The sequence below is a fragment of the Lagenorhynchus albirostris genome, chromosome 6, assembly GCF_949774975.1.
Source record: "Lagenorhynchus albirostris chromosome 6, mLagAlb1.1, whole genome shotgun sequence".
NCBI lineage: Eukaryota > Metazoa > Chordata > Mammalia > Artiodactyla > Delphinidae > Lagenorhynchus > Lagenorhynchus albirostris.
Genome location: NC_083100.1, coordinates 19,627,816 through 19,651,152, shown reverse-complemented (window position 1 = coordinate 19,651,152; position 23,337 = coordinate 19,627,816). Strand labels below are relative to the sequence as shown.

The 23,337-nt window shown below is 54.8% G+C and overlaps 1 protein-coding gene across 8 annotated transcripts in view; it reads right to left on the bottom strand.

The window, feature by feature from the left end:
* Positions 1–23,337, bottom strand: part of TNS1 (tensin 1) — a 190,851-nt gene that overhangs the window by 98,494 nt on the left and 69,020 nt on the right. For all 8 annotated transcript variants that reach the window (XM_060152144.1, XM_060152138.1, XM_060152140.1 and 5 more), the window contains 3 exons: positions 16,080–16,121; positions 3,925–3,966; positions 3,094–3,144 (listed from right to left, as the gene is read on the bottom strand). In XM_060152144.1, the coding sequence (XP_060008127.1) occupies positions 3,094–3,144; positions 3,925–3,966; positions 16,080–16,121 (135 nt within the window). The remainder of the gene's footprint in view (positions 1–3,093; positions 3,145–3,924; positions 3,967–16,079; positions 16,122–23,337) is intronic.

Genomic DNA, 23,337 nt, shown 5'->3' with positions numbered 1-23,337 from the left:
AAGAAGCTCTCTGTCTGCCTGTAATTCCATTCCTTTCCTTTCTGGGGCTGTCAAAGTCCTTTACCCACAGGCTCTGAACTTCTTCCCTACTCCACCCAAGACATAGATCAATAATAGGACTTTTGATCCAACTCCCTAGGCACCAAGATCTCTCCCCTATCATCATCACCAAAACACAGTCTCTCCTTTGCTTAAAGGACACTGTGAAAGGAAATTCCACAGCCTTCCTCAAACAGTGTCTTACTTCTCTTACTATCAGGCAGTTCCTCCTGGTATCTAACCCTCACCCTTCCTGCTACAGATTCGGCCAACTCTGTTGGCTTTGGTCCTCACTGCAGGCGGAAGCTGCAGCCCACCGCTCAGATAGATGCTCCACGGCAGCTCAAGATCTATGACCCTTGGCTCCGTTTTTTGCCTTCTTCCCCGCCATGTAGCAAGAGTGGGAACCCGAGGACCTGGGTGGGGTTGGTTTGGAGCAACGACTGTGTGGGAAGAGTCCTGCCTTCCTTTGAGGTTCATAGACCAAACACAACAGCTCTGGACCAAAAGAAAAGCTGTTTCCGGAACCCACGTCCCCAGGGGGCACAGTTGGGAGGAGGGTCTGGAAGCAACACCAGGGGCCATGTCAGGCAGGCAGAGATTGGTGACCAATCTACGTCAGGGGCCCTTCCCCACCCCTATGACTCCTCTGGGGGCTGTGGCCAACCCCCTCCCCTCCACACCAGCCCCTCCAGCCACACCCCTTCCTCTCTCCTTCCTGCCCACCCGCCTGGATTTTTCCAAAACAAAGTGCGACACAGCACATCATCCACAAACTCTGCAACACACCAACCCCGTTGGAGGAAAACAGCCATTCCTGCCCTGTGAGTCCTGGGCTGCGGGCCAGAGACAGGAAAACAGCTCAACAAACAGGCACATTATCATAGCAGCAGGCCCAGAGCAGCAACTATGCCGCTTCGGAAACGGGTCTCCTCACCCGAGGCAGACTGCAGGAGAGCCCAGAGGCTGGGGAGGGGACCCTGAAGTCACTCAACCTGGGACAGGTGTCTGGGATCCTCAAGAATTAGGTTTTCTCTCTTCCTCTGCAGTACTTGTGCCATTCTGCAATCTGCTCACTTGCTTAGCCTTTCATGAACTCCTTTAACTAAACTAACTAGACCCAAACTCATCTTGTCCCTTCTCCCATATCCAGGCAAGACGCCACCCTTACCCACCCCGGCACGCACAGACACACACTCTTTCATCCCAGATCAACAGAACTTTCTCCTAAAAAACCTCTCATTCCAACTAAGCGGCAACCTCTTTCTTCTCCAGGACCAAGGTCATACATACCCTTGCATCAAAAAGTTCTCCATGATGTCTAACTTCACTCTCTCTTGCTGCAGCCTTACCTTGTAGGATCTGTCTGGCCCAGGCTGGAGTTGTGGGGAGCAACTGCTATAGGACTCGGCTCATAAGAGTGTCCAGACCATTGGCTAAAAGGCTTGGTTCACACACCATCGCCCTGTCCCCTGGCCAAGGGTTGGGAGCCCTGGAAACACCAGATCCAGGCAGCAGTCCCAGGATGGGATGGAGAAGACATTCATTGAGTCAGCGAGCCCCTCCAAGCCTCTGTTTCCTCACCTATAAAATGGGGCCACAGCATCTGCCATAGCGGGATGTCACGGGGATCAAAAAATACCCAGCCAATGGGGACTTCCCTGGTGGTCCAGTGGTTAAGACTCCACGCTGCCACTTCAGGGGGCATGGGTTTGATCCCTAGTGGAGGAACTAAGATCCCACATGCTGCACAGCACGACCACACACACACACAAAATATATACCCAGCCCTTAGCCAAAATAACAGTAATAGGACCGGCTAACATTTATTGAGCACATAGTATACCCTCTGTGTGCATTAAGCTAGTTAACTTTTAGTAGCAGGCACACAAGAAAATTACTTTCTCCCCTGTACCCCAGCCCCAGAAACATCACAAACTCGGACAAGGGTCCATCCCAGCATGTGTACTCCACGCCCATAGGACCCGCGCATACCTTGAACAGAGCCTTGCCCATTAATTTGAGAGGCATGTTTCTGCTCTTCCTGGCGGGGCCCTGTGTGGCCCGGGGGACACCTCCACCTTGCTGGGCTGGCCTTGCGGGGCTGGCCCAGGGCAATGTGACGGAGGTGATGGGCTCACCACAGAAGTGTGCTGCCTGCAGCAGCCCAGCACCTCCCTCCGAGGCCCTCCCCGCCATGGGTCAGGCAGCTGTCAGATGATAGGGCCTCATGCCATCAACAGCTCCCCCATGCCAACCGCCAAAACCACTCCCTGTTCCTCTGCAGATCAGGGCGGGCAAGGATGGAGAGGCCAGCAGAGGGGCAAATTGTCAGAGAAGGGCAGGGAAAAAAGAGAAAGGTCCGATGTTGCCGGGCATCTGCCCCTGGGGTGGTGTGAGGACAAGCCCAGGCACGAGTTCGGCTCAAAGCAGGGTCCCAGGAGAGCCCCTCTTCCCTTCCCTGGGGTCCTTCCACTTAAGGAATTTGCCCATCGCCCTCCAGCAGGGCAGGAGGAGCCCATGAGACCAACCAGCCCATGTTCCTGCTCCCTCCTGAATCAATGGCATTTAGCCCATTCTCAAAGGCTTCTCCCTCTGAAGAAGCAGAGCCTGCGATTCCCCAGGGGCTGATGACCCTCCAAGAGCCCAGGAGTCCCTCTTCATCTCTGCCCCTAGTCCCTCTTGCTGCAGTGTTGCCCATTCCCCTGGCCGCTGCCCTGGTGACCGCTCACCACCCAGCGAGGCCTCGCACAGCAGCCTCTGCTCCCCTCCATCCCCACCTTGCAGCACTAAGGTCTGCCTCAGTGACGGGCAAACCAACTCTAGATCCAGCTGGGCTGGAGGCTGAAGCCAAGACTAAGGCCCAGTGTCTAAGTCATGGGGCCTGCTCACCCTCCCAGCCCCTCTCCCCACTCCGGAATTGAGATGAGCTATTCTACAGAGGCTGCGAGGGACGCCTACCAAACAAGACAGGTGTTAGGCATCGTCCGCCTCCCCCATCCCCCGCACCCCAGGGACTCGCCACACCTTCCTCCTTCCCTTCCGAATACTTACATCTTCCTCAAGGCTTTTCCGTGTGTTTCCACCCCGGAAGGCTCCTTCTCCCTGGAGACAAAAAAAAAGGCAGTCAGAGAGGGCAGTCGAGGAAAGACATCGAAAGGTACCAGGTCTTTCATCTGCTGGATGTGGCAGTGGTGGGGGTGAGGGCTTGGCAGAAGGGTCTGGGAGGGGGCTTGGTTGTTTGTGTAGCATTTCTTTGTCCACTAACGGCCCTTCAGAGCCAACCATATCCTCTCATTTGTGTCTCTCCTGGGGGAGACATTATTATTCCCATTTCTGCAGATGAGAAAACTGAGGCACAGATAGGCTCAGGATTTGCTACAGTCTCACAAATAGAACCTTGGAGGAGTTGGGAGGTGAACCCAAGTCCTCCATCTCTGAGCCCACCACTCCATGCCGGCCGTTGCCAGGAGACGCCTCTCAGCTGCCAGCCTCGGTTTCCCCACCACACGACCCACCCACTTCCTTCCCTTCCTCCTCCACGCAGCCTTGAGGAAATCGTCTGTCTGCTGAGTCAGAAAGACGTGTTTGGAAAGATCTGCCTGGCTTTCTCACATTCTACATATCTAATAAAGAAGCCCACGTTTAACCACGGGCTTCTCCCTCCCTGTCTGCCTAGTTCCCCAGCAATCCATTTCTGAACACACAAGGGGATGCTCCGATATCCAGCTTTCAGTGCCACCCATGTCTCCATCCTTCCCCCAAGTTCCCCAGATCTACTCCAGAAGGGTGTCCTCAAACACATCCGTTCACTTTCCCCCCAATCTTCCTTATGCTTTCCCGGCCTCCCCAGGCGCTCACCCTGCCCTACCTGCTGTCACTCACCGTGTCCACTACATTCTTTGGAGCAGTTTCAGTGTTGACGGGCTGTGGGCAGAGGGAGAAAACAGCATGAGGCCTCAGGGCAAACATCCCCAGGTTGGCTCTCTCCCCGGGGCTGGTGGCCGTGATGGGCAGAAGGCCTCCTGAGATAGCACCGATGGTGCCAACCCAAGACTCAGACATATTGTGCTGACCCCAAGCTTGGGGGGCAGAGTCTGGAAAATGAAAGACAATCCTATTGGTCCTAGAACCATCCAGCTTGACAAAACTCACTAAGGCCCCTAACTCCGACAGTCACCGACCCCTCAAAAAGGAACAAGGAGCGAGTAAGTGACTCTTGCTCCTACCTGCCAGGCACGTGTGCCTACACCAGCCGCTTCATTTATTCACAAGAACCCAGTGAGGTAAGTACTATTACTATCTTTGAGCCCCACTTTACAAATAAGGAGAAATAAACACCCGGGGACTGATCCTGTCCCTCACCCTGGTGCCGTCCTTCCTTTGCGCAGACCAACTTCCTACTAAAGGCATCCTGAAACGTGGGCTCCTTGGACTCCCCCATAATGAGAGAGAAACTCCCCATTCCAGGGCCACCTCCTGACCACGGTCTCCAGGGCTCCATTTCCAACTCAGTGATGTGGTTAGAGGGGCCCTTGAATCACACAGATGGACGTGGACATGAACGTCAAGGTCATGGAAACAAGCCTTTGCTGAGATGACTGTGGACCAGGTTTAGACAGTAGGTCTCTGAATAGGAAGCACCTGCCCCAACCCCATCCCGGGACCTGAGGGTGAGCTGTTCATGTCTGAAGACAGGGGAGTGGATAGAATGACCTCTGAAATGTTCTGGCATCTGGGAGGAGAACTGGGCCAAGATAGGGATGGAGGAAGGAAGTGGGCTGAGCTGAAGGCAGTAGCGCTGTTTCTAAAAACGCCCAGACTTTCCCCCTACTGCCTGGGAGACAAGAGACTGAGGCCAAAACTTCTTTCCAGGTGGGTGAAACCCCCTGTGTAGTTCAGGGTCAAGGCAACTTGGGAGGGTTGAGGGAAGACAGAGTCCAGGAACGTCGTATCAGCCAGCCCCTCCCAGCCCACTAGGTGGGCCCACCTGGAGTCTGAGGATGGCTCTGCAGGGGGAGTCAAGAGGCCACATTCTGTCCCCCCCAGCCCAGCCCTAATCCTCACCTAGCCAGCCCCCAGAACCCCATTCCTGAGCCACAGGCCACCGGGCAGGAGGCAAATGAGCCCACAGGAAATCCCCGGGATCCCTTCCCCAGACTGAGCTCTAGGAGCTGCCTAACAATCAGGACCAGGGTCTCCGCTCAGCCTCCAACCGCCACCCGGCCCCACCCAGGGGAGTCCTCTGCAGCAGTGCCAGCCTGCCCCAGCCCTCTGAGCCTCCACTCATCTCTTCTGGTCCAGGGCTCTGTAATGCTCATGTGGAGACCATGGGCTGGGCAGAACGGGCCAACTGCCCCCGCTCTGAGCTGCTCTGGCTTTCTGTGGGGAGAAGGCTTGGAGGGCAGATCACAGGGACCTTCTGCGTGCAGAGTCTACACAACAGGACTGCCTCTGAACCCAGACCTCCCAGTTCCAAAGCCCTCCCTCTTCACAGTCTATATAGTCCCCCTCCCTGACTCGGGGGGTCAGAAGGTTCAGAAATGGGGTGGGATGGAGCAACCAGAGACAAGAGTACCTGCCCCAGGCCCATGACAGGCCCTGAAGAGCCTCCCAAGAGACCCCGACGGGGCACAGCAGAGTGAGAGCCGGGGGTCTCAAACTTCAGTGTGCCTCCCAGTCACCTGGAGGGCTGCTGACGGACACACGGGTGGCTGGGCCCTCCCCAGAGGGTCGGATCCAGTAGCCTAGAGAGGGACTCAAGAATGTGCATCTCTAACAGGTTTCCAGGTCTGGGGATGACACTTTGAAAACCGCTGGTCTAGTCTGACAGCATTGGCAGCAGACGGCTGGGCCACGTCCTGACTCTCTCTGCTACTGACTCTGTGACCTCAAGCAGGTCACCCTGTCCTTGCTGCTCTTCAGCGGGAAGGCATGGTCCTCTTTTGTGAGAAGCAAATGAGATGAAGCACTTAGAACGGGGCCTGCCACTTAGGAAGCTCTCAATAAATGTGAGCTGTTATGTATCAGCTCCGACTGCACAGGTGCAAGGCCGGGCCCTCTCCCAGCCCACCCTGCCCCACCTTGCCCCACCTTGACCCTCCTGCCCCATCCCTCCTGGGTCTGACACAATGCAGACCAGGGAGTCAACTTTAGAAACCACAGGCCTCAGCAGGGCACGAGAAACTTCTCTCCCTGCCAGCAACCATCTGAGCACCAGCCCCTCTGCTCCCAGCCCTTCCCCACACCAGCTGGAGGCCAGCCACAGGGCCAGCCACCAGACGCCTGCCTTCAGCGTACCAGTGGAGAGGTCTTCTGAGGAGCTAGAAATTTCCAAAAACGCTTTCCAACCTCAACACCCAGTGTTTTCCTGCAGTGTTTGCAAACACGGCCCAGCAGGCATGCTGCGCTCCCCACCCCTCCCTTCCACCCCAGTCCTCCTGGGATTGAAGTCCTGCTTCTCTGCTTTCCATGCGCTGCCAGCTCTGGGGCTGCTGGGAATGAAAAAGCCAAGGGAACTCATCACGGGGCGGGGTGGGTGTGGGTGTTCTCCCCTGAGGCTGCCCCTGCCCTAGGCCCTGCAGGGAAGCTTGGGTATACTAGGGAAAGCTCCCAGGCCATCAGGGCTGTGGTCTCCGGAGGCCACAGCCCCAGAGTTCCAGTGGCTGGCAGAGACCCACTAAGCCTCGGCTGTCACCCTACCATTAGCTCGGAAACATACACACACACGCCATCTTTGCACACCACTCCTCAGACACCATCTCCTCCCTCCCCATTTCACAGATGGGGAAACTGAGGTACAGAGAGGTGCGGGTATGACTCACCCAGCCTCTCACAGTGAGATGCATGGCAGGATTCAGGTGGGCACCCAGGTTTTATACAGCCCATCACTGAGCTCAGACACTGCCCCTCACCCCGATCCCCAGCCAGCCTGCAGGCAGGGTTAGCTCTTGCCTCTTGGTTGGTGGACTCTGCTCTTCCTTCTTCCTCAGACTCAGCTGTAGAAGGATGAAGCAGAGGGAGCCCCAACAGGGATGGCCCCTCCCCCACCTGGCCCCTCCCCCTGCCCAATCCCAAAACGAACCCTGGCTTTCCAAAGCTGAGGGCGGCCAAATCACTGCCCCACCAGGGGTCTTCCAGAATGCCTCTTGCTCCCAAGCAGGACAACTCGAACCCAGCTCAGGAGCAGGTGGCAGAGCTTAGACCTAGTGCCACTCGACGGCCAGGTCTTGCTATCTGTGACCACTCTGCTCTGGGGCCTCAAACCCGGGAGTCGGGAGCAAGGGAAGGACTGGAGTGAGGCTCTTAGGGCAGAAAACGTAAGGAGGCGTTTAGTCTCAGGATGCACAACGCTGAGAGCAAGACCTTCTCCAATTGTGCACCCCAGGTGCCTCACTTGCCTTACCTCTTCCCGGCCCTGGTCTGGAGGTGCATTTTCCTAACATTACTGCAGTAACAGCAATTACTCAGCAGGTACTAATGATGCCTTGGGCTTAACACTGGGCTCCTGGCTTTCATGATCATTATTCCTCATAACCAATGCTCACAAGGCAAGCATTACCCCATTTTACAGGTGAGGAAACTGAGGGCCCGAGAGATTAAATAACCTGGCCAACGTCACACAGCCTGTAGATAAGGACAGCTGCTATCTGAATGCCACTCTTTACATCCCCTCATGCTCTGTCTCTCCCCCCTGGCCATAATCTTCATTCAGTTCCTCTTACTCCTTCCTAATCAACTGCCCTCCCGTTGGGAACAAGCTTTCTGCGGCTTAAAGACTAATTGTCTCAGGTCCTCAGGAGGAAAAGGTTTCTTCAATGCACTTCCAGAGGAAGAGGAGGAAACGGGCTGCAATAGGAGAGACTGGGACCAGACATCAGAGAGAACTTCCTGAATGTGAGGGGCTGTGAACCACAGTGTGGATAAGGGAAGCTGCACATCCTTTCCTCAAGTTTTGGGAGGTTTTTTTTCCCAAAAAAAGACATGCATGCCCTCTCCATGCGTTTATCCAACCCCCAGCAGTGTTGGCCTGAGGGGGGGCCGGTCTGCAGAGGCCGAGGTGGCTGGGATGACTGCCTGGAGGTTCACGCAGCAGGACATTTCGGCGGCCTGCAGGGAGCTGGGAAAAAAATGTATCTGTGGGCTGCTGTTTTGGAGGAAGGAAAAGGCAGAGGGCCATAGCGGGTGGGGGGAGGTGCCCAAGCCCTGGACTGGGGGGAGGGGGGCGCAGAATGCGGACTCAGCCTCCAGAGGAACATTCCGTCCAGAAATTCCTCACACCCTCCCTCCTTCCACCCCTCCAGCTCTCTCTACTCTTGCCCCCTGGGAGGCCTGGAATCCGGGCAGTTTTTCAGGACAAAAAGACCCCATGACATCACATCTACTGCCACTGGACAGACAGACTGTGAGATCAGGGCCGGTGCTGCCGGCCTGTCAAGAGGGGAAGGGAGCTGGCAAAGGAGGCGAGGGGGAGGGGGGGTGCGGGCTGGGATGTCCTCAGCCCCAGCACCCAGAGCACGATATTCTAGGCTCACTGGTTCTCAAAATAGAACCCGAAGCAGATGAAGAGGGAACTGAAAGCCAAAGGGAAGGGCAGGGAAGCACCATTAACAGGGCACTTAGCGGGGGCGTGGCTGGGAGGGCACATAGCAGACCCCACAGCCAGTTGGGGGACCAGCACCTTGGTAACAACAAAAAAACACAGCAGAGGCAGCACGGAAGCACTCTGAATGAGGAAAAACTGAGTTTCCGGGGAGGTTGGCGAGCTCCACGTGGGCGCAGGTCAGCCCCTTGCCCCATGTTATTTCCCAGCATCCCCGGAAGGGAGAGCTTCAACACGGAGCGCAAGGGGCTCGAGAGAGGGCTCCGGCAGCCCAGGTCCCGTGAGTGTTTGGGGGAAGTCGCTCCAGGGGCCGCATCCTCTCCCAGGCAGGCCAAGGCCACCAGAGTAAAAGAACAGGCTGGATGTGATTAAATGGAACATGACGCCTGATTTTCCCTGCACCCCCAGGGAAGGGACTGGGCAAGCCCACTCCTGTCCTCAGGGCCCCCCACAATTCACCCTGAGGGACCCAGCACCCGACTCCAGGTTGCTGAATCTAGGCAACTGCGGACTCCCTCCCCCGCCCCACCCTGTCCTGCTGGAATATTTCTCACACCCTCCTGCCAGGCTCCCCTCCCCGAGGATGCTGTTCTCCTCCCTCTCTGCAGGGGCACTCAGAGTCTGTGCCTCCCCAGGCCCTTCCTCCACGCCCCTCTGACCGCCCTTGCACAAATCCTCCACCCCATGCTGAGCACCTGCACCGGCCTCGGCCTCGTGTCTGGTCTACCCAGCCCTCCTCCTGGCAGCCGCCTCTCCAGCGAGCCACACCCACTGCTGGCAGCAGACTCCCACTCTCAAAGCCTGCTTTGGGCCACTTCCCCACTCAAGGACCCACAATGGCCCTTAGTGTTTGGCTCGTCAAGTTCAAGTTCCCCAACCTGGCTTCTGGATTCCTCCCTTATCTGGCCGCCTCTTCCTCAGGTAGACTCCACTGCCTTCCCCCCTCCCCTACCTGCAGACTCTGCTCCCATCTCATCACTCCCCACCACCTTGCCACACTACTCCCGCCTCCATTCCCACACTGATGCCCTTCCCACAGGCACCCCAGCCAGGCCCACCAAGGTGAGACAAGATTGCCTGGCCCCTCATACCCCCAGCGAGGGCACTGGATTTGCTGTGGCCCCATCAGGCTTGGTCATTTGCACCAAGGCCCTACCCCTTCTCCGTTCCAGCCCTGCCGCCTTCTGGAAGGCCCTCTCTCCTTCCCTCCTCTCTTCCATTTGCTCAAATCTTAACCTGGACTTGGAACAGCAGGCAGACTTCCTCAACCAGTGCAGCACAGACGGACTGCAGCCCACCCTGGGCCCCAAAGCCGCCTCCAGTCAGAACCCCCGAGGAGGGCACTAATTCATTTCCACCGTAGAGTTCTCTCTCTCTCTCCCACACTGAGCAGGGTCCCTGGAGGGCAGGGCCCTTCACCCAACTGGGGCCTCTCCCAGTGGGGTCAAAGGGGAGGTGGTAAGCACATTCACAGGTGCCTTGACCTTCGGGGACCATGTCCCTTCTCAGCCCAGCTTAAGGGCGGGACCTCAGTGGACCCTGAGGACTTCTACCTAAGCTTCCCCCAGGAAGGAAAACTCCCAACTGCACCCTAATAGGCGTCAGCGAGTATGTGTTCCAGTGACAGCAACTCCCTTAGACAGCCCCAATGGGCCTTTTTAGGTGTTAGAAAGCTCTTCTTTACATCCAAGTCTCCCCCTCTTTATGAGACCCTCCACCTACGAGGTTCTACTTTGGAGAGCAACAGAAAGGAAGCCAGCTTGTCCTTCAAGACGCTCTCTCTCCCATTCTGCACCGGCCCGTGTTCTCCCTCTCCAGACTAAGCAGTCTAGGTGGTGCACAAACTGGATTTCCAACCTCCCTCATCGCTCTTGGAATCAAGACTCTCTCGAGCTCATTTCTCCTGGCATTGTTCCATTTTCCAGAATCTCCCAAAGATGGCCACCCATGGCCACCTCAGTGCCCTCGGATGAAATGCATCAGGGCTGGGAGTTTGAATGAACTAAAGCAATTTTTGGCCACTCTCCCTGATGGAGAGCCAGATGGCAGCGCCAGGCTGCGGGGCTCCACGAGCTTCTCTGCTCCCTTCTCTTCTTCCATGAGGCAGCGTGATGCCTCCTCGCCCCAGGGGCACCTTGAGAAAGTCATTTGAAAATCTCAGGACCACCACCTCACAACCATTAGGATGGCTACTATAAAAAAAAGAAAAAAAGAAAAAAGAAAAGAAAAAGAAAAGGAGAGGAGAGAAGACAAGACAAGAGAAAAGAAGAGAGTTTTCGCAAAGATGTGGAGAAATTAGAACCTCTGTGCGCTACTGGTGGGAATATAAGATGGTACAGCCGCTGTGGGAAACAGTATGTTCCTCCAAAAAAATCAAAAACAGAATTACTATATAATCCAGCAATTCAGCTTTTGAGTATATACGCAAAGTAACTGAAAGCAGGGGCTCGAAGAGATATTTACACACCCATGTTCACAGCAGCATCATTCACAGTAACTAAAACACAGAAATAACCCAGGTGTCCATTGACAGATGAATGAATCCGTAAAATGTGGTATATACACACACTGGAATATTATTCAGCCTTAAAAAGGAAGGACATTCTGACACATGCTGCAACGTGGGTGAACCTTGAGGACTTTATGCTAGGTGTAATAAGACAGTCACAGAAGGACAAATATTGTATGAATCCACTTACATGAGGTACTTGAGTAGTCAGATTCACAGAGACAGAAAGTAGAATGGTGGTTAGCAGGGACTGGGGAGTTATTATTTAATGGGTGCAGAGTTTTTTGTTTTACAAGATGAAAAGCCTTCTGGAGGTGGATGGTGGTGATCGTTGTGCAATGAAATGGATGTATTTAATCCACTGACTGTGCACTCAAAAATGGTTAAGATGGTAATTTTTATGTTATGTGTATTTTACCATAATTTTTGAAATGAATTAGAGCAAAAAAAAAATCCCAGGGCCTCAGTCTCCTCTGCTGGGAAAGAGCAGGATTTGACTAGATGGCTTCCAGTCCTCTCACTCCCATGGCTCTGTGCCTACTGCATCTCCACCTGCCTTCCAGAAGCCCTGGCACTCAGCAGAAAGGAACCTTGCAGCCCCAGCATGAGAACAGTCCTGGCACAAGGCAGGCGTTCAGGAGATGTTTCTTGGTAGGATGGATGGCAGATAGATGGATGGATAGACCTGCCCCTAAATCCCAGGCCCGCTGGCAAATGGAGAAGCTAGCTCATGGCTGGCACTGTTTAGAAGAAGAAATCCAGGAGGAGCCCACTTGGCAATATCGGTTATTTACATCAGCAGCAAGTACTGAGGGTCTCGGGGAGAAAGCAGGCCCAGGAATCCAAAACCCCAGTCTTGATCCCAGCCCTCGCCACTGCCGCATGGCTGTGAATCAGTCCCCTGGCCTTTCTGAGCCCCACTCTGCTCCTCTCCCCAGGAAGGGCTCACACCTGTCCAGACCTCCACACAAGTCACTGTGGGCTCGGGTTGGCCCGGTGTCAGGGTAAGGGTTCTGAAAACTGCAGCTGCTGTGCAAGCCAGTCACGCTTGTCATTATTATGGTTACGAGTGTGGACCATGCTGAAATCCCAGCGCCCCCTTCACATAGCTCTGTGGCCTTAGGCCTCATCTGTGTTCCTCATCTGAGACATTGGGATAATCACAGCACCTCCCTCACTGCATTACTGTGAAGGATAAATGAGTTTATTTTTGTACAGCTTTCACAGCAAAGGTCTGCAAAGAAAGTTCCACACAAGGGTTAACTTTTCGCTATTGCTCTGATTACTATTATAGATGAAACCAACCTGGCGTTCCCATCCCCCATCCACCTCCCCCACCGCAGACTCTCCACCCCACTTGCGACTCAGTGGGTTTCGTTCCACAGGACATTTCAAGCATCTGCCACGGGGCTGGCCTGCGGACGAGAAGCAGTGCCCACACGGCTCTCCCCCCACCCCCAGGTCTCCTGGGTGCCAGGCCGTGCGTGCAGAAGGGCTCCTATCTGGCCCACCGGGGTGGCCCCTCCACTTGGCCATCACCCTTGGGAAATTCCGTTTGACTCTTATTTTTCAGAAGTTGAGAAAAGCTGCTTCAGCACTTTCCAAGGATCAGGAGTGTCCACGGCAAACACACCCTCACTCCTCTCCATCTCGCCCCCGCCGGTGGACCCCACAGCAGGGAGGTGACCCTAGGAGCCTTCTACCCAAGGCCTTGGGCAACATCTGTTAAGTAAGACGAAAACATGGGTTGAAGATTAAGCCACTCTGCCCTGGCTGGCAGGGCACAGAGGCTGGCAAAAATCCTAGGCCCAGGGATGAGTGGTCCCAATCCCAGGGGGGTAGGACTGAAGTAAGATGGGTGAGAAGGCCAGAGGGAGAGCTGGGGGCATGGAGAAAACTTGACAAACACACAGACACACAGTGTGAAGCAAGAGGGAAGGGGCGGGGAGGCCAGAGACCAGCCCTACAGAGGCTGAAGGCAGGCAGCAAAGGGAAAAGGAAGGAAAAATAAAACCCGCCCTTTCCTGCCCCTTGTGAACCTGCTCAAAGCACTCGCCTGCCTGCCTGCCTGCCTGCCTGCCTGCCGTGAGGAAACAGGTGCTGAGTGCTCTCTGGGGGAAGCCAAACTTTCTCCCGGCTTCCCCTGGGCCACTTTCCCTCCCCGGGGACAGCAGCAGAGTTTCCAGCTGGAGGCTGGCCCCCCTAATAGGCCCCCACGGCCCACCAGTAAGGGATAGAGGACAGCTGTCCTATTTATTGAGCACCTAATCTGTGCCAGGCATCTGGCTGAATGCCTTTCTTCCAGCCACTCCATAAACATGCATTGAGCACCTACTATGTGCCAGACAGTGGGGATACAGCAATGAACACAAAGGACAGAAGTCCCTTGTCATCATAGAGTTCACATGCTAAACATGGGGGGAGTCTTTTAAACAAGATAAGCAAGTAAGATGGTGACACATGCTGAGGAGCAAAGAAAGCAGGGAAGGGAGAGAGGGTTGCTGGGGGAAGGGAAATCTGACACTTGGGTAAAGACCTCAAGGAGGGAAAGAGCCTGGCAAGTATCTGCAGGAAAAGCTTTGCAAGTGCAAAGGCCCTGAGGCAGCATCTTCCTGGTATGTTCAAGGACCAGCAAGAAGGCCAGGTAGTTACAGCAGAGTGAGTGAACGAGGGAGTTTCTGAAGATGAGGTCAGAGAGGAAATCTGTCTATTGTGCAGGGTTGTGTAGACCCATGGAAGAACCTGGGCCTTTACTCCAAGTGGTGGGCAGCCACTTGGAGGATTCTGAATACAGATTAATTCAGTGCGTTAATTTGTTCCTTTCATTTTCCTCACAGCCTTATAAGGTAGGTACTATTACTAACTCCCAACCCGCAGAGGGGAAACTGAGGTCCAGAGAGGTTAAGCAATGTGCCCACAGCCACAGACTCGGGGCCTGGGGAGCCGGGATCCAGAGGGAGGTAGTGGAACTCCCTCGCTCTTTGACCACTGCTGGGAGGGGTCAGGTCCTGACTCAGGTGGGGAAACCTCTGGTGTCACAAGCATTCCACCACCAGATGGCTGATTCAACCTCTGCGAAGATCAGAGCCCCCCTGCCCAGATGGGGCACGTCACAGAGATGGGAAGCTTCCACAGCCTGGCTCAGGCAGGAGTCCCTTCTGGTATCTGACTGCAATCCCTCCAGCCAGAATGCCAACCTATTCCCTCCTGTTCCAACCCCTGACCCTTCCTCGCCTAAACAAAGTTCACAAGACTCCCGGGGTCAGGCGTCTGGCTTATGCCTGGAGAGCCCTAAACCCCAGAGACCCCCAGACATACTAGACCAGCCAAGGACGTTCTGTTCTCAGCAGTGAAGTGGAAGTTGGGTTGAAATGATGAGACGTAGGCTCGCCACCCCACCCCTCCCCACCCGCCCCCGACGGTGTCCCTCCATAGTCCCAGAGGGATTTCTCCCTGGCAGTTCCAAACCAGGCCTGCACTCTGGCCTCATCCCCACAGCACCCCACTCCCACCCCCTGCTGTTGTCAGATGACCTTCAACTGAGCTCTGCACGGATAATACTCCACATCTGGAGCGGCACAGCCAGGCAGTGCCGAGGCCCAGAAGGGTTTGAGCCCAGTGAGATTAGGAAAGAGGAGCCGATGCAAGGAAGGCAAAGAGCTAAGCAGAGCCTGGGCTGGGAGGGCAGAGAGCAGGGACACTGTTCTGGGTCCAAAGACAGCTAAGAGTCACAAGCACTTTTGCATACTTTTTTTTTTGCATACTTTATTTCATTCCATCGATGACCCTGAACGGTGGCGGGGGCGGGGGGGGGGGCCGGGCGGTGGGGATATGTGTCAGCACAGAGAAAGCCTTTGGAGCATCCAGTGCAACCCCTCTCTTTGACGGAGAGGGAAACTGAGGTTCAGAAAGAGGGCAGGGACTGGCCCATTGTCATACGGCAAACAGGTGTTGGAGGAGAAAAGGCCAGGAGACCTGAGCGAGATTCCAGTATCCAAGCTGGATACCGCACGGGTGTGCAGATGCCTCCAACTGCCTGGTCCTGCGGCACCCGTGCCGCCTCCCCCGGACTCCCACCCACATCAGTGTCACCACAGGCACCTCCACACCAGCCAGTCGGATGGTGGTGCCCACAGGGGCCCTCTGTGACGCACCCCACATGCAAACGCACACACAGGCACCTGCACACAGGCAGGCGCTTCCCTCTCCAGGCTCCAGGGCCCCGCCTGCCTCCTGCGCTGGGCTGGGGAGCAAGAGAGACCTCTGAAGGGAAGGAAGGCAGGGAGAGGGCAGGGAGGGACAAATTCCAAATCAGCCCAGCTGGGATCGGTCTGGAGCAGGCCTCTCTCCACAGCCCACAACTCACAGAAGTCCTGCCCCATCCATGCTTTTCCGGAAACCTGATTGGGGGAGAGAGGGAAGAGCGGGGGACGCGGAGAGAAGGCAGAAAAGCAGAGTCAGCGAAGGAGACTGGAGGTGGAACAGGCCACCTGAACGTGAGCAACTGCCCAGGTGTCTGGACTCTTGTGGGTCACGCCATCCTTCCCCCTGCCTCCAGCCAAACGGTACCTGACCAGGGACCGGGCAGGTGGAAGGAGATGCCATTCCCTGGTTCTGTAAGCCCCAGGACAACAGGCACCTGGCCAGGCCTAGAAACAGGCGAGATGTCCTTTTATGGGTTTTTCCAAGGACTTAAGTCTCAAGATTGAAATAGGAGGCCCCGCATCTCATGAAGTCATGAAAGGACCTCATGACTCACTTCCTCCCAGTTCAGCTTCGGCCTCGGGACATGGCCCCTTCCTCATCATTACCTAATGGCCCAGCACCCATGGGGGCTACCAGCATGCTTGGGTCTCAAGCAAGCTGCAGCGGGAGCTGAGGAAAGAGGGGAGGCGGGGCTGGCAGGACAGGGAATGGACCGTCACTCACCACCAGTTCATGGCTGGATGGAGGAACGCAGGGAGCAGCCACCTGTGGGAGGAACAGAGAAAGGGCAAGGTTAGCATCTTCATCCCCACAGAAAACCAGGGCCTCCTGAGACCATTCCGCTCCCCGCCGCCCCGTGCTGGACACCCCTTCCTTCAGTTCACGAACACCGACACTCTCCAGCGGGAGGACCGTGGAGCAACACGGAAAGCTGCTTAGGCAATAACGCTCAGCGGGTGGGGGAGCGGCAGAAGGCAAAAGTGAAATGCAAGTCCCATTTTTTAAACTCCGTAAAAAAATACGCGGAAAAACTGGAGGTCAAAGCACCAGGGTTAAAGTAACAAGAATTTTTTTTTTCTTTGCTCTATGTTGTAAATTTCCTACACTATGGTACGATTTGTTTTAATTTTTTCAAAAACCGTGTTTAAGACCTCCAGAAAAGGAAGAGTCACCTCCTCCATTCTCCCAAATGCCAAGGTACCTGACCCAAAGGTCACAGCTGCAGACAACTGGCAAAGTTTCCCAGACCGTGCAGGGAAACAGGCTGGGGAAGGGCCTGTCGACTCTTCCGAAGGCGGCCGCATCGCTAATAGATGTGGAAGGCCTTGCAGAGCGCAAGCACCCTCGGCGGGTGAGCTATGACTGTCATCGTCCTCGGCTTCTTCTCTAATGGGGGAGGGGGGTGGCCATGTGGCCTCAAGACAGAGGGAGAGGGCAGGGAGGGGGCTGGTCTGCTCGCTGCCCTGAGATAACACTCCCTCCCCAGGGGCCGGGCAGCCAAACCACTACCCTGACAATTAGCAGGGGCCTTTATCAGAGACTCAATGTGTTCCTTTCTTCTAGCTGGGACACGTTTTTCTTGGAGCTCATACCTCAACCTTGGCTCCAATTCCTGACCCAAACACCAGGCAGGGGGCCCACAGAGGGGACGGCGGGGGAAGCTCTCCCCGCCGCCACCCCCCGCTCCGGGCATGAGGGTGTCTGGACATAAGCCGTGGATCGCCGAAGAGTGGGGGGCTGCCTCCTCAAACAGTAGGCAACCCGGGCCCCCGCCCCAGCCGACAGCCCGGGCTCTATGAACATGGCTGTTCATAGAGGCCTCATCCTCAGCTGGGCCCTTCCTTCACCTGACCCTGTTCTAGCATCTGACCAGCCCCAGAGATCACCCAGCTTGACATACCCGCCTAGAAGGGAACCATACCTGTGGGACAGCGTGCCCCGGGCTCTGGAAGGGGTGGAGAGGCTGGGAGTTAGCATCCCTGGGTTCTTGACCCGGCCACACCACAGGCTCCCTGCCTACCTCATTCTCCAGCAAAGAAGCCTGAGCTGAACCTCAGTACCTGTCACCCTGCACTCAGCATTACTCTAGGACTTGGGAGAATCACACATGAAGCCAAAAAAAAAGGAAGGAACAATATCTAACATATATAATGCATACTGAATGTGCACAGGTATTATTATCGATGCCTTACCCACGTTAACTCATGCAATCCTTTCAACAACCCAAAAAGGTAGGTACTATTATACCTCCGTTTGAGGTGCAGGGGGCACAGAGAAGTTAAACAACTTGTCCAAGGTCACACAGCTGATCAGTGGCCAAGGGTGGGGTGGAGGATGCCAGAAGAACAGGCCAGAGGGCAGGAAAGTCCGGAGGCGGCTGCAGCCTTCAGGGCACCCTGCCCACCCGACAAGGTCTCAGCCACGGGGACACTGCTATCCCCTAGGCACCTTGAGGGCAGGAGTCCCGCATCCAGCAGTGGCCTCCTGCCTGTCTCCTCCTGCCCCCAGCCCCAAATCCCACTCTGAGGCTTGTGGGTTTCAACCTCATAGGGCCAGGCTCCCAGTGTCTCCTGTCCCTGCTCCTCCTATCACCCATGGGCCCTCAAGCCGGGGTGGGAGCGGGTCAATCCACAGAGCAGCGCGCCCTGATCTGCTCCTTTCCTTGGAGCTAGAGCTGGGATGAGGCTGGGAACCTAAATGTGGGATCAGCTGCAAGAGGAGGGCATGCTGCCGGCGACCGCCACGGCCTCCCAGCCACGGGCCAGCCACGGGCCAGCTGCGTCCACCGCCACCGTCTCCACCTGCAATCCACGAGAGTGGGTGTCTAGTCTCCATTCGGGACTGGGACTTGGGAAAGTGAGAGAGGGCGTTACAGACACATTTTGAGGCAAGGGCAGGATGGACAGGTGTCCTCTGAGACAAGAGGGAGAGCTGCTACCCCAGCACCACCCCAAGGCGTGGAAAAAATGGGACCTGAGCCCAGGTCCCTTCCCTGTCCCCGCCGAGGACTGAGATCTGAGAGGCAGCTGAGGACCCCCAGTCCGAGGGCCTGATGCCTGGGTGCCCCTCGTGGCCTGCTGCCCCCCAGTGGCCTCCTCCACCCACCACCCACGGCTGTGCATTCCAGGACAGCTGGCCAGCCAGCCCACTAACTTTGTTGTGTGTTTCAGTGTTTCTTGTCTCTTTTTTTTTTTTTTTAAGCAGAGAAATGTTTCCTTAAAAGGCTCTCTCCTTCCCTCCGGCACCCTGGCCCCTGGCCACCCTCTCAGGAGCCTGGAATGTGCCAGGCAGAGCCAGGGCCCCCTGCCACTCTGGCCCGTGCCCTGTGGCCAGCAGTGACCGCTCCCACTGGCCCTGGGGACCCCAGCTAGGAAGCCTCCCTCCGCAGAGGGGGCAGACGCTGGGATGCCAACCATTTGCCTCCCCAGGGCTGGCAGCGTAGGATTTCAGGGCTCAGGCCCAGGAAGTCGGCCTCAGGTAAGCCTCCTCCCCGGGTCTCTCTCCACTACGCATCAGCACCCAGGTCAGCCTTTCCATTCTGAAAACTATAACAGCAATAAAAGTAGCAGCAACATCAAATACTTCCATCGCACTTGCTACAGGGCAGGCCCTGTGCTTTGTACTTGGCGTAAATTAACTCACTCCATTCTCACAACCACCCTGAGCATCTGTTTTATGGATGAGGAGACCAAGGCACAGAGGTTAATCAACTGTCCAGCAGAGAAGGCAGGATGCAAACCCAGCAGTCTGGCTCCAGACAGAGACATGCTCCTGCCCTCTCTGCTGTGTCAACTCTCCTGTAAACACGAATTTCCACAGAGCCATACACAACGAGAGTGGTAACAGGAAGCTTATGGGATGTGCCTATGTGTCTGTTACTGTCCTAAGCCCTTTCCCTGGACTCATTTGATCCTAATAGAAAGTGTATGGGTTGGGACTTCCCTGGTGGTCCAGTGGTTAAGACTCCACACTCCCAATGCAGGGGGCCCGGGTTCGATCCCTGGTCAGGGAACTAGATCCCACATGCCGCAACTAAAAGATCCCGCGTGCGGCAACGAAGGTCCCGTGTGCTGCAACTAAGACTCGGCGCAGCCAAATAAATAAATATATATTTTTAAAATGTATGGGTTATACATTTGGGTTATTATCTCCATTTCACAGAGGAAGAAACGAAGGCACAGAAAGGGTAACAACTTGCCCAAGGCCACTGCAGCAGAACAGTGCGGCTCCGCAATTAGAGAGCCGGGGATGCCGGGATGTGAGTGTTAACAGGCCCAATCGAGGCCAATGCCTGGCATTTAGCAGCCCCCCACTACTAATATTTTCTGAATTTCAAAGGTCCCCAGGCACAGTGCCAACAACAGGGCACAGCTTTGGAGACTCCCCCAGGACAGGAGGGTCTAAAGCACCAGTCAGCAGGCAGCCCAAGCAAAGAGCTCTCTGCACAGCCTGGTCCCTGTCCTTCTCCCCACCATCATTCTGTGCCCATCCCCCTCGTCCAGGACCCAAAGCCACACGCAAGGGGTAGGTTCCTCTCAGTCCTTGGGACACACCTGGCTCTGTTCTTCACCAGGGGCTCTGTTTATACTGTTCCCTCTGCCCGGATGTTCTTAGCCCAGCTCTCTGCATAGCTGGGTCCTTCCTCTCCTTCTGGCTTTGGCTTAAATGCCACCACCCCAGAGAGAGGCCCTCTCTGACTCCCTTAAGTTACACACACACACACACACACACACACACACACACACACACACAGAGAGAGAGAGAGAGATTACACAGAGATATTCTCTCTCCTGAACTCCTATGTCTTCCTTCACAGACATAATTACAATTTGTAGTAATAGATGTGTTTATTTTCTTGTCTATAATCTGTTTCCCCCTCTAGAAATCAAATGCCATGAGGGCAGGGAGCATGTCTGTTCATCACGCTGGTCCCAGCACACAGTAGGTACTCACAAAAGATTTGTGGAAAGATGAAAGAAACTCAAGTTCTGAGGAAAGGAAGCACCTGTCACCACCAGTGGTAAAATCACTGCCATTGGTTAAGCACCTGCTATGAGAGGGGAGTTAATCCTCCCATATGCCTATGTCTCTGAGACCCTCCAACACTGCAGAGTCAGTAATATTGCTCCCATTTTACAGGTGAAGAAATGGAGGCTCGAAGAGGTCATAACACTTATCCAGGGTCAATCAGCCGGCAAGGGGAGAGCTGTAGGTGAAAACCCAACCCGCCTCCCACTGCCCCCATCACCTCACTACCTGACGACTGGCAGGGCCTGGTCCCCAACTGGGTGACACTCCCATCCTCCAGTCTCAGGATTGGTTACATGAAATCCCAGCCCTCCAGAGAGGCTTCCCACACCCACATCCACCTGGCCCCCAGGACTGGAGGACAGCCTTGGTCTCAGCCTAAACTAGAACCACTTGAGCCTCTGAATCGAGCATTTCATATAATCCTGAGCAGAAAAGGGTTTTTCCCCCTATGTCTTGCTAGTCCCTTTTTTGTAATGCACATAAAAATAAAATGCACATAACATAAAATCTACCATTTTAACCATTTCTAAGTGTAACTCAGTGGCACTGTATAACAATACTGTATAATCATCTCCACTATCCATTTCCAGAACATTTTAATTATCCCAAACAGAAACCCGACACCCATTAAACAATAATTCCCCTATCTCCCCTAATAACCTCTAATCGACTTTCTGTCTCTATGAATATGCCTATTCTAGGTATCTCATACAAAAGGAATCATACAATATTTGCCTTTTTGTCTCTGGCTTTTTTCGCTAAATGTTATGAGCTGAATTGTATACTCCAAAATTCTTGTGTTGACGTCCTAACCCCCAATACCTCAGAATACGACTGAATACAACACTTGGGTTGTTTCCAGAGACGTTCTTGCTGACACCTGCTACACGTCCCTGTCCCAACAACTGCAGGCACCCACCTCGAATGACACCAGAAGATACATGGAAAGGAAGGAAACTGGGCTTTTCAGAGCACCCACTCTTGGCCTATAAAGAGGTAACTAAGTTAAAATGAGGCCCTAATCCAATATGACTGGTGTCCTTACAAAAAGCGATCAGGACCCACAGAGAGTCACTAGGGGTACACGCACAAAGGGAGGACCCTGTGAGGACACAAGGAGGAGGTGGCCGTCTACAAGCCAAGGAGAGAGACCTCAGAGGAAACCAAACCTGCCAGCACCTTGATCTTGGACCTCCAGCCTCCAGAATTGTGAGAAAATTAATTTCTGTTGTTTAAAGCACTGAGTGTGTGGTATTTTGTTATGGTAGACCCAGCAAACTAACACGCTTGGCATAATGTTTTCAAGACTCATTCATGTTGTAGCATGTATCAGAGCTGCATTGCATTTTGAGGCTGAATACTATTCCATCGTATGAATATACCACATTGTGTTTATCCATCCATCTGTGGATGGACACTTGGGCTGTTTCCAGAGAAGTTCTTGCTGACACCTGCTACACGTCACTGTCCAAACAACTCCAGGTACCCACCTCGAATGACACCAGAAGATACGTGGAAAGGAAGGAAACTGGGGTTTGCAGAGGACCCACTCTTGGCCACTGAGCTGGCTGCTTTATATACGTTATTTTATTTAATCTCGTTGACAAGCTTTTGAGGTAAATAGGCTCAGAGAATTTAAGCAACTTGCCCAAAGCCGAACAGCTAGAAGTAGTAGTATTGGCAGAAGTATAAACGGTAGTTGCCAAAGTTTTCTGCACACTCACTGTGTGCCTGGCACGGTTCTAAGCCCTTGTGTACATTATCCCTTCACCCTTCACGACCCCCTTGAGGTAGGTTATTAGCATCCTCATCTTACAGGATCTCAGGCAGCCCTTCAACAATCCTGTGAGATCCAAGATGACACATCTATCAAGTGACAGTGCCAGGACTGATACCCGAATCAGCCTGACTCCAATACCTGCTCTTCCCAGCACGCCACACTGTCCCCACGGCCGGGTGAGGCCCCCACTTGTGAGAGCACAGAGAGAGCTCGGGGGGCCCAGGCAGGCTCCACGGAGGAGGGCGTACCCGAGCCAGTCCTCCAGGACTCCTTGCTTCTGTTTGTCTACTGTGTGTCTCACCGACTCCCCCGCAAGCCCCATGAGGGCAGGAAGCACATGGGTCATTTGCATCGAGAAGCTCTGGGGCTCTGCTCAGAGCCTGGAGCTCACTAGGTCCATGGATAAGGTTTTGAAGGTGGAGATGGGAAAAGGGCTTTTCAGGTGGAAATAACCACACAAACAAGGCATGGAGGTGGGAAGGCTTTCCATGTCAAAAGAATCCCCTTTGGCTGGGACACAGAGTGGGGGAAGGGAAGAGACAGCACCGAGGGACACGTGTTAGGAGATGAGGGAGGCAGACTGGCCAAAAAGTCTCTTTCCAGGCTGGACGATGGGCAACTCTGAATGCCCAGCAGAGGAGTTAAGACTTTTAGCTGCCAGCACTGGGGAGCCACTGAAGGTGCCTGAGTAGGAGAGGGACCAGGGGGAGGTGAAGGACGGGGAGCTTAAGGCAAGCAGGAGATGTGCAGTAACACTAATAGTAATGGGAGAAGGAGCAAGGGGGGAAGAGCCCCAAAGCCTAGAGACAAGGGGCCATCAGGCACCCTGAAACCTGCAGGTCCTCATCCCCACCTCATTTGAACCGACGCTCCCTCCAACCTCTACTTCTCTCCCCCACCCAAAACATGGGAGGGCACCACTCCCCTTCCTGCCCTTCACAGAGCCAGGGATCCTGCCCTCAGCTCTGTCTGCTGCTTGCCCTCTGGGACCCACTTGAGGAACCTGTAACCAGGACGGCAGCCATCCTCTGAGCCCTGGCCACTCAGGAGACACCAGAGGGGTCAAGAGTGATGGAGACAATGATCCCAGGGGGATCCAGCCCGCATGCCCCATGACTGAGGACACAGCCAGACGACTCCCCGTCTGTGGACAGCCCAGCACCTCAGAGG